We start from the raw sequence: 17,091 nt of genomic DNA, 5'->3' as shown, positions 1-17,091 counted from the left end.
ACAGAGCCATGGCCACATCTGATTTTTTCCATTCTGTCAGACATAACAATCTGAGTTTTTAATTGAAAACCCCCCCCCCCCCCAATTTATTTCTGAATTAGACTTCAAATTGTAATATTCCTTTTTACCATTGTTCAAAGCTTTTAATAATAAAGAATTCCAGCCAGAACCCTATAAAGGAGCCAGAAATTCTGAATTACACTGTATTTTAACATTACATCACTTTTAGGACTACATGGTCACATCAGTGGCTTTATATAAGCTGGTAAGGAGAGAATAAACACTGAATATGTACATCACTGTGGCCACATTTTTCACTTTTAGGCTCCTTCTTCTGAGGAGATTAATTGAGTAAACATACAAAATTCAAAATACAATATAGGACTCTATTAGGGCGTTAATGAGCCAGTTACAGAGGCATAATTACAGCAGAGAGCAGACGGATGCGAAACACTCACTGTGAGGTGGTTAATGCCTTCTGATAATGCTTCAATCTGCATCACTGCTCCTTTCGTTATCTGCAACTGAAATGTTGAGCCATTCATCAAACAACAACGAAGAAAACATTTAAAACCCATTTGGATTGTGCAATTAATGAACACTTAAGCACAAACAATGGATGATAAATTAACTGCATGAGAAAAAAATGATCTCCTGGTCTGAGTGAAAAAATATTGCATCCCCCTTGGTTTGTAAGGGGTAAAAGAGTTTATTTTAGAGTTTATTTACAAAACAGACTTTTTAATTTAATGGTGTTTACATTACAGCCAAATTATTACAGCAGCTGAGTTTTAGATCAAAGGAAGCTCAAAGGTCTGTGCCTCCACTGACAAAAAAAACAGGCTAATGTTTATGTTAAGTCTTATTAAAGGCATAAAAGGTTTGGATAGACTCATACTTTCTAACAGTTTGCTCTGAACAGAACAAAAATCTTGGATTTAATAAAAAAGAAGCAGAAAAACAACAGAATGATAAGCAAAGATCCTTATATACAAGTGAATTAAGTCCTGATTTACAGTATATCATATTCTGAAATATATTTTTGATTGTTTCATTTTGTTCCATTAACATGTGGTACTTTAAACACCAATTTAGGTGTATTTTGTCATATATCAATGAGGTAACTCTGGTCTTCATTTCCCAGCAGCCACTGCACCATACTACATCATTGTCACATGACCACCTGCACCTGTATCACGTTTCTGTTTAACAAGCACTCCTATATACAGCCACTTTTTTGTACTGCTTCCTCGTCTTATGTAATTGTCTTTCTATGCTTTTGTCCACACTCTATGTTTGGTTTTGCTACAGTATTTTGCCTTGTGTTATTGTGTCTTTGTAGTTTTTGTCTGTTTGTTTATTAAATGTTTGAAGATCTGCGCTTGCTTCTGTATCTACCTTTGAAACATGACATCTTTTGGTATAAAATGTTAATAAAATAAAGTAAATGGTAATGCCCTTTTGGTGCAAGCACTATTTACAATACAATACATAATTTACAATAAGTTAAATTATACAATTTGCTGTAAATTTGACTACCATGCAGGAATATCTATGAGGGAAGTATGCAGAGTAGCATGATGAAGAAAAAAAAACAACTGAAAAATTAAAATAACTTTATAACTTAATAATTAAATGATTCATTTGTTAATTTTTAAATTCTACTACGATGGGAAGGCATTTACGGGAATAAACAGACAAAAGAAAAGTAAAGAAAAACCCATAAAACAATTAAATTAAATATTCATAAAAATGAGTTGAATTGTGAAATGATGAGAAATGAGAATGGCAGCATAAATACTGTCAAATATTCTCTTTCAAACATTCGTTTGGTATTTCACTATGGGAAATGCCTCGAGCGTGGCCGGCCCTGGAAGCACCAATAATACCACGTCTATAAGTTGACAGACCAATCACAGCCGTGATGAGGGAGTCCCACCTCCCTAATATATAAAATGCTGCTGAAGGTCCCTTCCTTATTTTTGTTCCCCTCCACATGAAGATCATACTGGAAGCTATCCTCAGCAAGACCCGATAAAATAGTTGTTTAACAGTTCATAGACGAGCCGTCAAGGTACGTCGCTGAATACGTTTTTTGTGAGCAGGTTTATTCACTGTTACCATGAATAGCCTTTTTATTTGCTTGGGATATTTTAAGAGAGTTAACATGTTATGGCAAATTCTCTGCCATAGCTTGTAAAACTATCTGTTTCTTCCTAAATGGCACGTTGTGGTGAGTTTAGGTTGACTCTTACATTATGGCGACTGTTAGTTCTTTAGGCAGCTTAGCAAAGGTGAAAAAAGTCTCGTGTCCATGCACATGTGGCTCTATGATTTCAGACATGGAATCCCATCCACTGTGCATCACATGCCTGGGGGCGAACCCAGAATGTTGTCCCCACTGTACTCTCTTCCCATCAAGGGTGTTGGAAAGAAGAGCGTGATTTGTGGCCACTAATAAGGGAGACCCCTGCCTTTCTCCATGGAGAAGGAGACAAAACAGTCCCCCAGATCCTCCTGCCAAATATCTCTCGACCATGCAGCATGTTCAGCTACAGGTCCCCCTCCCCAGTTCAGGCGGATCTCAACCTTATTGAAATGTGCTGGAGGGCAGCGGAAAGACTCTCTATTGATTGGCCATCACAAAAGCCTGGCCAGGGAGTGGAGAGAGATCTTTATGATGGCAACAGAGTGCCACTGCATGCCCCAGCTGTCAAGCATCCTATTTCTGCAGTCCTCACATGCATTTTAGAGATGAGACGTTTCTGGGATAAACCCTTTTCACACTTTTAAAGGGTTTTCCAGGCTGGACATCCACAATATGGAGGACTCAGGGATGTCAAATATTCCTCTGGTTGAGCTGTCAGTGGCTCATCATCTCCACCCTAACTGCAGTGCAGCATTTTCTTCCCCCTCAGCTTCGCTGTTAGGGCATACTGAGCGTTTAACAGCCTCAGTTTTCCAGATCTACTGATGAGGTGAGGGCTCTTAATTCCATCTCTCTCCTCACCACTTATCAAGCAGAGATCATGGAGGAGATGCAGAGGAAAATGGATGCCGGGACACCAAACCCGGCTCTCTGGGAAGCGATCTGCGTCATTGCAGATCTCAACCTGAGAACATCCACAGCACGGTCCAGAGCTGTGGTCGCAGTATGGGCCTGGCAGTGGTGGGTGAGTGGGCTCTGTGGCTGGGGCTGTCGGACGGAGCGAAGGTGGAATTCTTAGATGCTCCATTGGAACCCAAAGCCTTTTTTGGGGCTTCAGCCACAACCATGTGGCAACAATGTGATCTGAGGAGACAAGAGAGTCTCCAGACTTGACTCCACTGCTCCACTATAAATCCACTGCTAGGGCTTCTCCTCCAGTCAAAAGAAGGAATTGGACAGGGTAATCATTCTGGAAAATGTCAGAATGTTCTCTTCTGACCAGTTTTGTTGCGGTGTTTGCACCAATTCCTCCAATGCCCGGCAGAGAAATTCTCCCCGCTCCACCCTTGGGGTTGCAACAGAGGGAAAGGGATAGTTTTCAAGGAAGCATGTGTGGTGTAAAAATAATAAAATCATTCCCTGTGCATCCAGGCAGTGGTCCGAGGGCACAGCAAGGTTTGAAGATAAAAACACTCAAAAAACAACATTAACCAAGCCGAGCTGCAATCCCCAGCTCAACCACTGCGCTGTCAGTGAGCGAGAGCTGCAGCGGTTTGCTTGGTGCTCAAGACAGAGAGTTGGCAATCATGAGCAGTACACCCGTGGGTTTTCTCCACAATAAGACTGGGTTATTGTCTGCAATTTGCTGAAATAACCTCTTTATTGAACAAAAGAGCAATTTGGATAGCCATCAGAGTTTTTAATCCCAGTACTTTGTCATTCCCAAGAGAGGGGGAGGTCTCCATTCCATTCTGGATTTGCGGAACCTCAACATCAGTCGAACTGAAGGACGCATATTTCCCCATAGGCATTTACCCGGCACACAGAAAATTCCCCACATTTTTGATGGTTCCTTTTGGGCTCTCATTAGCCTCGAGAGTGTTCAGTAAATGTGTCAAAGCGACTCTAACACCACTGAGAATAACGGGTCTCACAGTGTCAGATTATTTGGACAATCTGCTCATCTGTGCTCCATAACAGCAACAGGCAGAGATAGATACAAAAGTTGTGGTGTCTCCATCCATCCATCCATCTGCTTACTCCTTCTTCAGGGTCATGGAACCTGGAGCCTATCCCAGGGAGCATCGGGCACAAGGCGGGGTACACCCTGGAGAGGGTGTCGATCCATCGCAGTGCACAATCACACACATTCATACACTTTAGACAGGCCAATCAGCCTACCATGCATGTCTTTGGACTGGGGGAGGAAACCCCCACAGCACGGGGAGAATGTGCAAACTCCGCACACACATGGCCCCGGCGGGAATCGAACCCCGGACCCTGGAGGTGGGAGGCGAACGTGCTAAACACTAATGCCCCTTGTGGTGTCTCATTCAAAATAAATGAGTTCAGACTGAACTCAGATCTGTACCAAGCATTTCCATTGGAGGAGCACATCAGGTCATTTCTCAGCTGCTTGTCCCTTTTTCAGAAAGGGAGGAAGGTCCCATTCAGACTATGCTTACGTCTTCTGGTTCTGATGGCCTTGACAGTCTCGGTCATTCCATTGGGACTGTTGTGAATGAGAGTTTCAGCGCTGGACTGAAATGCATTGCTTGTTTCCAAAATCCCACAACAGAAGTAATGGATCATTACTCTGCATGCATGCTCTCTGTTACTGGAGAGATCGCTCATTTCTTGAATCATGGACTCTGCTGGGGGCAGTTTCTCTGCGAAAGGTGGTGACAAAAGATGCATCACTCACAGGATGGTGCGCAGTGTGTGAGGGCAGAATAGTGAAAGGAAAATGTCCCATCTCACTACAGTACACACACATAAACTTCCTAGAACTGTTAACAATGTTTCTGGCATTGAAACATTTTGTGCAGTTCATGCGGAACCACCACATTTTGATCAGATCAGACAACCCAATGGCAGTGGCTTATATAAATTGTCAGGGGGGGCACACGCTCTCCTCAGCTCCACAACGGGCACAGAAACTGATTGTGTGGAGCATGAGGCATTTTCATTCATTCATTCATTCATTCATTGTGGGTGACCAAGGCCCTGGCATGATGAATATGGGAGCAGACCTTCTGTCCAGAGGGAATCCTTTGTATGAAGAATGAACTCTCCACCCTCAGGTAGTGAGCCAGTTGTGGGAGATGTTCAGCCGAGCTGCCATAGAGCTCTTCACATTGCACGAAAACACTCATTGCCTTATTTTCTTCTCTCTAGCGAGAGACAATGTGCCTGGGGATGTGGATGCTCTGGCATATCTGTTGCCAAACGCACTGCTTTACGCATTTCCTCCACTGAGTCTGATCGTACCAACTCTACGAAGAGTAAGGGAAAGCGGTCACTCAGTAATAACGATCACCTCAAATTGGCCAGGGAAGGTATGGTTAATGGAGATAATTCAGATCTTGTATAACCAGCCCTGGCCTCTCCCATTGTTCAGGGATCTTCTGTCACAAGCGCTAGGGGAGATTATTCACCCCACCCTAGACAAAGTAGCTCTCTGGGCCCTGCCCGCGAGAGGCTGAACTTAAGCATTTCACACTCACCATCGAGGGTGATTGAAATGATCCAGAGCACAAGAGCGGTTTCAAGGTTCTCTGCATACGATCAGAAATGGAGAATATTTGAACAATGGCGTGCAGAAAGATGCATTGTACCTTTCCTTTGTTCTGTCACAGATGTTATGTTTTCTGCAGGAACTTTTGGATAAAGGCAGAGCCTTATCTACTGTTAAGGTTTATCTTGCTGCAATATCTGCATGTCATGTAGGGGTTAATACTAATACAATGGACTTGGACAACTTATATGCAGATTTATGAAGGTACATGGTGCTTAAACAGAGTTTCTAAACCATTGATACTGCCATTGGATCTGTTTTTGGTCCTGAGCACACTTTTGCAGCCCCCTTTTGAACCATTAGAGAATATTGATTTTATAGCTCCTTTCACTGAAGGCTGCTTTGTTATTCGCTCTTACGACCGTGAGACCGAGAGTGAAGTGAGTTAGCAAACTTCATGCTTTGTCTGTACATGACTAGTGCATGTGCTTTGCTTTGGAATTCTCGAGAGTAACTCTCAAGACCAATCCAGCATTTGTGCCTATTGTGAGCGAGTCAGCGCTCGCCTGCAAACTGGTGGATTTACTAGCTTTTCATCTGCCGCCTTCTTCCTCATCTGAGGAGGCCCGCCTTCATTGCTTGTGCCTGGATTGTGCTTTACGTCATTAATATGGACAAAACAAAAGCACTGAGAAAAAGTAAACAACTTTTTTTTAAATTAGCAAAAAAATTTCACAAAGTTATGACTTAGAGTGCCCGCCACTAATATGAGCACCCTTGGTAAATATGAGCAAAGACCATCCATCCACCCATCCATTTTCTATACCGCTTATCCTTTTCAGGGTCACAGGGAACCTGGAGCCTATCCCAGGGAGCATTGGGCACAAGGCACAAACCTGGACAGGGTGCCAATCCATCGCAGGGCACACAATCACACACATTCATACACTACGGACACTTTGGACATGCCAATCAACCTACCATGCATGTCTTTGGACTGGGGGAGGAAACCGGAGTACCCGGAGGAAACCCACTGCAGCACGGGAAGAACTCTGCTCTCATGGATAACAAACGATTGCAAATAATACAGATTTATCAAAAAAAAAATCTTTGTTAAATATAGGTGTAATATTATCAATATTAGTGGGTGCCAATATTAGTGGAGGGCACGGTATCTAAGAAAATAAACTCAACCAAAAAATTTATTTATATAGTCCTACAGACAAGTTTTCCCCTGTAAAGTATTATTTTTTTCATATTGAAGAAAACACGATATTACAGTGATTGATGAGTTTTATTGATCATTGTATTTCATAGATTTCATGTCTTTTATGTATTTATAAATATATACAAAGTGCTTTGTAATATGAAGCACTATATGCATTTTAAAAATTTTTTTAAAATAAAAATATTACCTTGAATATTATAACATACGAAACATATTCCAGATATGCACTGCTGGCAGATGGTATAAAAATCATCCGTAAAATTGATTCCTGTTAAAATTTCTCATTATAAATATTAAATACATGTACAAATATTGCACAAGGTCATTAATCCTGTTTTCCCCCAAACAGCACAAAATTATAAAATTGGTTATAAAATGGAAGATGATTCGCGTCATAAAAAATCATACAATTAGCAAAGCACACAGTCTGTAATTGTCACTCAGTAACATGTCATGATGGTGAGTGTGGGATGATGGGGATTAGGTGATGGCACTGAAAGGGGGGGGGGGGGGGGGGTTTGGCCCAGGTGATCAGGGGATGAGTGGACGGAGGGGTAGTTGGTGGTGAGCTGAGTGGGAGATGGGTGGTTAGTTTAGTTCGAGCCCAGCAGAGACCCCACCTGTTCCCTCCTCTCAGTGTCCCGCTCCTGTACGCCGGAGTTGGGTCGGTGGGAATCGCTGAGATGCGCCAGAGCCTTTGGAGACTCCAGAGGGCAGATGTAGTCACTAGGGTCGTCAGGGTGCTTCTTTCGGAACTGTCCGAAATTGGAGAAACCAATTTTCTTTGGCTGTAGGAAAAAGAATGTGAGAGGCAACATTGGTTATAAAGCTGATCATACACTAGCACGCTTGATTCAACAAATTTGAAGTGGATTGGTGATCTGGATAAGATGTGTTTAATCAGGGCAGGAAGTGAACTGCAGAGTGAACTCGTGACAGATGCAGTACCCGGATTTTAGCTGTAGTGGAGAGCGGTGTGTAGCTCTGAGACTCCATGTATTCCTGTTTCTCCAGTTGAGCCTGATCTCCCACTAGAGAGTTGAAGTTGGTGTTGAGGTGTCTCCTCAGCAGGGTCTTCTGGGGTGGGATATTCAGCAGCATCGCTAATGTGTCCGAGTTAAAGCGTGGCTCTAGGATCTAGAAAATATATGGGATTGAAGCAGTTTAGCATTCTGGCATGAGGAAGCACAAGACATAAAGCTTCATGTTTGCTGCTTTAACTTGCTCTGGTTACAGTCTTAAAGTCACAGTAAGTGTGTGTGTGTGTGTGTGTGTGTGTTACTCACAATAAGACCCCCATGCACGCCGCTGCCTCTCAGGTTGGGAGCGTATTCGGCTAGATCCACTGAGCGAAGCCACTCCATCACGCGGTGGTTGGACCACTGCATCACTTCTGAGGGTGATGTCAGCATCTGTGACTGTGGGAAAGTGAAAAAAAAAATCCCTCTATCACATTTTTGCCAGTCTTGCGATTTATCTACTTTCCTGTCTTCTATCTTCTCTCACACATATAACTCACACACAGACAATTAAAAAAAACAAAACATGAGCCTTGCTTTGCCTCACCTCGTCCCCCGGTCTCCTCTTCAAGCAGTTAGGGTTGAACTTGTTTACATACAGCACATGGATGGCACATTTAATGCTGAGGTGGTGCAACTGGCTGCTCACTTTAAGAATCAGCAGATCGTTCTGAGGGAAGTGAAACCACATCAATACGATGCTGCATGCGAAAATAACAACAACACAAGAGCAGCCTGATAAAGGCACTAATCCATATTGAGGTGTTTACCACAGTGAGGTACTGCAGCATCCTCCCATCTACACGGCCTTCATGGAACTGATCTTTATACTGTGGTAAACCGATATCGTCCAGCCATCCTGTGGGATACACCAACCAAAGTAAATTATATCATCAAATTTACTGTGTGGTTCAAAACTCTGTCCTCAAGCAACAGTGGTTTTAATTCCATATCAGAATTTGATTTGAAACTGATTGTGTGCTGCAATGCAATAAAACAATTTCTTTATTCATCTTAATACATCTACATTTCTAAATTTATAACCTGTATTATGTTTTTTTTATGATATGACCACTTCATCCTTTAAAAAAAATATAGATTTTTAATTGTATATGAATGCACATTTTTCCTCAGAAATGATTGGTACTATTGATATTATTCCATGTAAAAAAAAATAAAGAAAACACTTTCAACAGTTAATCTTGCATTTAAGAATGATTTTCCCTATGTTTCATTAAAACAAGACATGGTGAATGTCCGAGATTTATTTCCGAAACTTTCTGTTTCTCTTTGAAAATATCTAAATGTTCTGTTTTTATTTAAAACACTAAGATAAAACATTAGAGAAGACTCATGGAAGACTAACCTGCATTACGTTTCTCAGTGTGAACATGCTAGTTATGAGTTATGAATTTTTAAACATGATCTAAATTATACACAAGCATATGGTCTGCGATATAACTACAGCTTATTTTCATCACAGAATTATGAGTATGGATTCACTCACGTGTGACCCAGATGTAGTCGAGCTCTGCAGATTTCTCACTTTGCCGCGTGGTGAATGAGTGCAGGGCGAGCTGCAGCTTCTTTCTATGCAGCGGGTGTTTCATCCCCAGCTCCTAATAAAACAACATACGTGGAGTTTTCAAAAATTATTAATAACTAAGAGTTACAAAAAATCTTAAACTTCATAATGACTCTCAAAAAAGGCTAGGTATTGTGTATAATAATAATAATAATAATAATAATAATAATAATAATAATAATAATAATAATAGTATGTATGGTAGAAATATTAAATCCTGCAGTATACCATAGTAATGTTTAATAGATGATCATATTTCTACTACAGTGCATAGTGTGTTAAAACTATTCACACTTAGTACATATTACTAGATATTATATACATATTACTTACATATTATTTAATAAATAAATCACTGGGAGTTGTGCTGTTATAAGAAAATAATCAATGATGGGGTGTTGCTATAGAAACAATAATATATTCAAACAACTGCATTAATATAAACTTGTCATTTGTAGCTGCACGACTGTTAGAGCTGCTATTATAGAAAATATATCCATACAATATTATATTACTACTGCATACTTCTTTGATATTCAGTATTTTACATACTGTATAATAATTAACATCATAATAGTGTTAATGAATTGCACATTGTGTAATAAATACTAACAAAATATCATATTATTATCATATTATGCTCTAACATTATTTATCATGATATGACATCAGTTTTATGTCATCTACATCTACACTGCCTCATGAATAAAATCTATTAGCGCTCTGGCTATTGAATATATTAGTCACAAAATGATTATTTAATCTACTGGTTATTTTAATATTTAAGTTAATAATCTAGCACTGTTTGTTACTAGTAGGAGAATTTAGACACGAAATTACAGGTATGATGACAAGTGTGGTTTGAGAACTGTAACTATATTTGACACAGTCGTCAGTGTAAATTAGCCCTCAGGCAGCACCAATGGCAGGTGAAACTGAAGGTCGATCTGAAGTGACATGTGGAGCTGCAGGAAAGCCTGATGATGATCAGGTCTGTGAGGTATGAGTGGATCAGAATGAGGATTTGAGATGCAGTGACACACATTTGACAGAAAGGGAGCATGAGATCAACTCAGCACTAAAGCTATGTGTGGGACTGCGTGTGGGATTATTTTTTTTATTAAACTCCTGCCTGCTCCTGAAGGAATTTTGATGGAATCTCACTCACGCCTCAAGACACTCTTAACCAATCCTGCCCATGCCTCCACTTGACGAATCCTGCCCACCCCTGCAAATACTCTTGACCAATAGCATCCAGTCCTGCAGACACTCTTGGCCAATAAAATCCAGTGCTGCAGACACTCTTGGCCAATACCATCAAGTCCTGCAGACTCTCTTGAACAATCCTGCTAATTCCTACAGATACTCTTGACCAATCCCACTTACTCTGGCAGATACTCAACCAATCCTGCCAATTCCTGCGGACACTCTAGACCAATCCTGTCCATTCCTCCAGACCCTCTTGACCAATCCTGCCCACTCTTGCAGACACTCTTGACCAATCTTGAATGCTCCTATAGACACACTTGCTCTTGATCAGTCCAGCCCACTGCTGCAGTCACACCGGACCAATCCTACCAACTCCTGCAGACACACTTGGCCAATCCGGTCAACTCCTGCACACACATCTGGTCAATCCTGGCATCAATTACAGACACTCTTGTCCAATCCTACCGACTGCTCCAGACAATCATGATCAATCTTGCCCACACTTGCAGACACTATTGGCCAATCCTGTCCACTCATGCACACACTCTTGGCCAATCCCACCAACCCCTGCAGACACTTTAGACTAATCATGCCCAGTCCTCCAGACACCAATGACCAATCCTGCCTGCTCCACCAGACATTCTTGACCAATCCCACTCAGTCCTGCAAATGTCATTCGCACTTTTTTTTTTTTTTTTTTTGCCAGAAATCCTTATTGCCTCTGTGTAGGTCTAGAATGGCCTTTTCTTCTGTGTGTGTATCCATGTGTTTTTTTATAAGTGTACCTTTTCAAAGTCATGCGCGGAGGCAGAGAGGAGAGTCTGTCCACTGCTCACCCACTGACTGGCCATGTGGATGTACTGTCCCAGCCCATAATCCTCCAACCACACACACACCTGATCACATGACCACTTTGAGAAGGGAGTGTTGTTCATGTCTCTGAAAAAAAAAAACCACAGCAAATTTTTCTTATAAGTAGTCATTAGTTTGTATATTAGTACTGCTATGTAATCACTCAGCTTTGCATTTCCATTGATTTTCCATAGATCACAGGATTTTTAACTTTCTATATATGCTCAGCAGCCAATTTATCATGTTCGCCTACCATATAAGTCGCTTTGTTAACTACAGTGGGCTACAACTATACATCTACAAATTGAACAATATGGTTGGTATTCTTCATGAATGGAACAATGACCGTTGGTTGCAGGTGCAATGTGTACTGATTGTTTTTAATTATTATTGTCACTGTATCTAAACTGTCTGCCTTCAGCGTGTCAATCATACCGTCCTGAATCTCTGTTGCCCATGCCTGCCAACCGAGGGCCCGCTGTTGCACGGACTCCTCCCCTCTTCAAATCATCCACACCGTCTGCAGGTAGACCACCCGACTGCGTCCTTCTGATCCTGACACAACAGATATGCCCACATATTATCCTCTATCATTTAACTGCAGAACATAACTGTAAATCACTTGCATTTATACCACAACACTGTGGAATTCTTGAATCTGATTGGTTAGGAGGTGCAAGTCCAATCGCAGTTTTATATAAGCGTACTCATTATAATAAGTCATCCTTTCTATAGTAAGTACTTACACATTGACTTGTATGGAGGTTTCTTTATGTAAATAGAGTTTTAGAAAATGAGTATAATTGTTGAAAAGATTAAGTTTTCAGACTTAATTAAGTTTTTCATTTCAAATTTTTGACCAAAGTCATAAGTTTTCAGGAACAGAAAAGAGGGTTTTTTTGTGTTACGGTTTCTCAGTAACATGACAAGCTGAGTTTTTTTGGTCTTAAAAACTTCAAGAGAGAAAGCGAGCCTGGCGAGGGAAGGACTGTATATTGCTATAAACTGAGTAAATGGTAACAGTAACTAATTTTCACAGGCGTTCTACAACATTAACTGTCTCTGTCACACCACCCTGTAGTTGATTATTTTCCCATAACAGTACAACATATTTTATTTCTTACATAAATCAATGGAATCATGCACTTAAATTTCAGTGGTCTAATTTATGGCAATGGCATGAAACCAAAACTGCAACAAGGGATAAACACATATGGCCAATATATTATAGAACACATATTACAGGTGAACTAAGAGGATGACTTACTTTCCCCACAGTTTCCTGATGCCTTTCTGATTCTTCCTATTCTCAGGAGAAACAGGCGACTGCTGGCCCGAATCCATGCCCGATGACATGGGCGACACATCCGATAGTGTGGACTCATCCGTCTTCTCTGACTTTGCTGAGAATAAAGGAGGCGCTCATTTTACGCCCTGAAGATATATTTCAGTCAGGAAATTCCAAAGCCTGCAGTTTGATGTTTTTCCTGTTCTCATGAAGGGCTCTCGGAATAACCCACGAGCTAAATGATTTGCATTAAAGCAGGAAAGACACCAAACTGTGAACAGCTCTGGGGTTTTACATTGCTCATCTCAGCGATCTGATGTTTACCCACCGGCTGTGAAAAGCTCAAGCTTCCAGCGTGGTGCTGAGGCATGCATGAGAGGATGGAGAGAAAACACAGTGTGTTATAGTGCTGGAGCTATTTAATAACTCTTGCTTTATTCTGTTAGGAGAATGCATGTTGCTGGAGTGTTGATTATGTCATGTATGCGTCATGTCTTACATTTTGAACTTTTGTAAATCTCAATTAGTTCTGAATCAAGTAAATCAAAACTGCCCAAAAATGCTGAATACATTCAATTTCACTAAAGTAATTGTTTTCAGGGTTACTAATAATTTAGTTTTATAAGTATATATAGATTGATTTTGCTGATTAAACATGAAAACCTTTTAGGGACTGTTGTCTCATTGCATATATGATTCTCTATAATTATTTTGATGATCATTTATCATTTTGTCTGTCTCATTAGGCAGAGTTACATCCTCAAGTACAGACCTTTCTCGCCTCTCCGTATCACGCAGCGATGGTCTCTAAGTGTTTTGCATTTGTGTTTCCAAAAGTTGATAGGATGGATAAAGGCGGTTATAAAGGTAAAAGTTATTTGAGAATATTTCTAACAAATTTAGAAAGGGAGATGAAAACTAAAGAACGGACATGAATTTGTTTTAACTATGATATCAATTTGTTATTTTTGTTATGTGATAATGAAAGCACTCTTGTCTTTTTCCCTTTGTCCTGAGGGCATTCAAACTTTTGCACTTAACCGTATCTAAACAGAATTTCCAACATGATAGAAAGAACACATCTTGAAGGGAGGGAGGAGCTTAAAATTTCATTGGAACATGTGTAAGTTAGTATTCAACATTTGACAGATTTGGGTTATTGCATCATAATATAAAAGAGCCTATCATGTTTCACTATGCAAATTTAAAACAGGAAAGGGGTGGGGCATGTTAAGAGTTGAGGGCATTGCACTGAATTGCATGTTTACAAAGTGTAAGGGTGTTACTTTTTAAATGCCATTTTAAGTAAAACTGTCACGCAAATGATTTTATAACATATATAAATATACAAAAAATATTGTCTTTTAAACTTTTTAGTAGTGGTAAAAAAGCATGAAAGCATATATTTAAGTAACAGTTTTCTGAGTTACTAGTTTGAAAGCATTTACTTGTTTGAATTATTTAAGCTGGAACGCATTTCCGCTAACCCTCGTCCATGGTCCGTCACAAGCCGGGAAAACACTCCAGGCCTATTTCTCTCGTATCATCTATAGTTCTGCCTTTTCCAGAGGGTTTGTCTTGCTTTAATGTGTCATGCTGAAACTGAGTCGGAAAGCGACGGAGAGAGAACGGTACCTAACGCTGGGGCGCTGGCACTCCTGCAGCGGTCTTCACACCAGAGCGCAAAACACAGCAACGAGGATACGAGAGCAGAGACGGCCACAGTGACGGAGTGAGGGTTTAAAGAGGAAGAGCAGTCCATGCAGAAACACCACAGCGTTAGAAACAGTGAGAGGAAAAGAAGCTGGGTTGTGATTAGAGCTGGAGGATTACAGCAAGAAGTGTGCAAGGCTGAAAGAGTGTCATTTTGTATAGTGAATAAAGAAAGAAACATTCATTTAGCAAAAAGAATGTAATATACGCAAATCTCTCATAACACCAAAAGTAGTCGATCAATCAGAGTAGTCGATCCAGCCAGAGCTTTACTAGCATGTAGACAAGCTGATCACATGTATTGAAGCAGAAAAAGCTAGTGTTTAGGTGGTGTTTAGACGTCCACTTACTCAAGTTGATCTCGCTCTCTTCACTCTCATCAGGTGACAGCTGGAGTGGAGAAGAGCGCCGCTCCCTCTCTCCGTTCTGCTCTGGTCTGGACAACTTCCCCGGAAGAGTCTGGTACTTACTGCTGTCTGATACAAGCCGGTTCTGTTTGGAGTACAAGAGTGAAATTAACGGTTAACAACTCTCTCTTTCTACATATCTATTACCGTCTTATATTCATCTTCTATATGGCTTAACATGTGAAATCTGGTTGCGTTGAAGACTTGAGTGGTTTATTTGTTTAGCTCTGTGTGTGTGTGTTAGCGGTAAATGTGTTTGATAATAGTACCTCTAGAATAGGCTCTACAGGCTGCCCCATTACATGCTTGGGTAAGCAAAAAAGGAGAATAAGGGTAATAAAGGGAAAAAGGGTGGGAGGAGGACACACACACACACACACACACACACACACACACAATTAGTTGGGTTCTGTTAATAGGCAAATTATAATTACCATTAACTATAGACGATAAGCAATAAATAGTTATACCATGGCCACAGAAATTACTCATAATTGATTATTTAATTCTGTTAAATTTGTTTCTGGATTCTGATTGGTCAGAAGGTGTCAGAAGCTCGGACAGTAGTGTAGCTGCAAATCACAGGTTTATACATATTATACATGTTTAAACATATTAATGCACACATTCTAATATGTCATCGTCTCTATAGTAACATCGTAAACAGGGACTTGTATGACGGAAGTTCCACATAAACAGGTTAAAAGCGTGTGCTTTTGTTGATATGGTGAAATATTCAGTCAGGAAACGTTTCTCGAGCACTTATGGAAGGAGTCTTCAGTGTCAGCACTTTGTAACAATCAGAGGTAAAGCTGTAAATTTAAGTTTTCTGTTTTCTTCGGGAAAGAGGACTTTCTTGGTAACGTGACAAGCTTATTACCTTCAAGAGAGAAAGAAAAGAAAGTCTGGTGTGGGAACGACTGCTTATAGCTGCTGTAATGTAAGTGACAACAGGAAAATGTAACATTAAATGTAACTGTGAACAGATAAATGGTATGACGTTTGGGTGTGTTGGTATAGGAAAGGAAACAACGTCAGGGCCATGGTATAATGAAGAGAGTCTTCACTGAAGTAACAGACTTAACATAATGCTTCACATGTCTCAGGTGTTAGCTCTTACATAATAAATAATGTCATGTTAAAATGAATATGTAAAAAAAGAAAAAAAAATCCTCTGAAAGCCCCATGTCAGTGATGTTATCCAGTATGTGATTGTTTTGAGTAAATGTTGTTGAATTACATTTAGATGAGTCATCTTAGCTGTTCATCACATTAATTAATGTCATAATACTATTAAGAGGGTGAGTCGAATGAAAACCATAATTTTTTTTATTTTGAAATGTTTATTGCCAATAGGTGTCACGAAACCATATCTACTAGGGATGGGCGATATCTTATCGTTTGCGATTTACCGGTAGGAATTATCTTCACAATAAGAATTATGATAATAACGATAAAGCCTAGTTGATGACGTATTTCTGTGTGTGACCCATTCGCAGCTTATGTGCAGAGCGAAAATAAGTACGGTGGAAGGCGGACATGAAGCTGAGGAGGATTTCATCGCTAAACGAGGAGCTACTGTACCTCTACAATCTGGAACTGGATTGGTTACAGAAAATCAGTTTTATTTTTGGATCATGTGTTTATGTTTATGAGGGTCTCAAGATCACAGCTATCACTTGTAGCCCAAAACATTGGTAAATGGTACTATATTTATATCGTCACCGATATCGTTATCGCAATAAATACCAGAAAATATCATGGTATTGTTTTAAGTCATATTTAAGACATATCGCCCATCCCTAATATCTACATCTCCATTTTCTTCATGTTAAGTGTTACAACGCTTAACTGGTGCATGGATCCCTGGATTCACTTCAACTGGATCATTTCAGTTCGATTCAGTTTTAAATTGCCACACGTTTTTAGGTTTCTCATTTGACTCAACCGTGTACTGTATGAGCAAAAAGCACGTTTATTATTTATCTCTTATTTTTCTACTGTAGCATTTGTGAGAATGAGCAAACTGAGAATTTCATAGTACAGTGAGTTTTTGAATATAATAATAAAATCTTCAACACATCTGATTAACATGAATATTTTTCTTCAAAATTGTATCAGAAA

General features: G+C 40.2%; 1 protein-coding gene and 1 long non-coding RNA gene across 15 annotated transcripts in view; one reads left to right on the top strand and one right to left on the bottom strand.

The window, feature by feature from the left end:
* Positions 1–6,941: 6,941 nt before the first annotated feature.
* ppfibp2b (PPFIA binding protein 2b) overlaps positions 6,942–17,091 on the bottom strand; it is a 77,601-nt gene continuing 67,451 nt past the window's right edge. For 11 of the 13 annotated variants that reach the window (XM_053682014.1, XM_017474448.3, XM_053682013.1 and 8 more), the window contains 11 exons: positions 15,237–15,272; positions 14,911–15,052; positions 12,827–12,962; positions 11,995–12,114; positions 11,493–11,646; positions 9,421–9,532; positions 8,684–8,772; positions 8,461–8,583; positions 8,181–8,312; positions 7,843–8,031; positions 6,942–7,682 (listed from right to left, as the gene is read on the bottom strand). In XM_053682014.1, coding sequence (XP_053537989.1) covers positions 7,488–7,682; positions 7,843–8,031; positions 8,181–8,312; positions 8,461–8,583; positions 8,684–8,772; positions 9,421–9,532; positions 11,493–11,646; positions 11,995–12,114; positions 12,827–12,962; positions 14,911–15,052; positions 15,237–15,272 — 1,428 coding nt within the window. In that variant the 3' untranslated portion in view covers positions 6,942–7,487. The remainder of the gene's footprint in view (positions 7,683–7,842; positions 8,032–8,180; positions 8,313–8,460; positions 8,584–8,683; positions 8,773–9,420; positions 9,533–11,492; positions 11,647–11,994; positions 12,115–12,826; positions 12,963–14,910; positions 15,053–15,236; positions 15,273–17,091) is intronic. The other 2 variants (XM_053682012.1, XM_053682015.1) reach the window with 1 other exon arrangement.
* LOC108268993 (uncharacterized) lies at positions 15,685–16,624 on the top strand. 2 transcript variants are annotated; one of them, XR_006982957.2, is made up of 3 exons: positions 15,685–15,773; positions 16,324–16,381; positions 16,467–16,624. It is a non-coding gene; the product is annotated as an uncharacterized LOC108268993 (long non-coding RNA). The 2 variants fall into 2 exon arrangements; XR_008396830.1 differs by lacking the exon at positions 15,685–15,773 and adding an exon at positions 15,824–15,907.

Source organism: Ictalurus punctatus, chromosome 8 (assembly GCF_001660625.3).
Source record: "Ictalurus punctatus breed USDA103 chromosome 8, Coco_2.0, whole genome shotgun sequence".
Classification (NCBI taxonomy): Eukaryota; Metazoa; Chordata; class Actinopteri; order Siluriformes; family Ictaluridae; genus Ictalurus; species Ictalurus punctatus.
The sequence above is the reverse complement of the archived record's forward strand: the minus strand, read 5'-3'. Positions and strand labels throughout refer to the sequence as shown.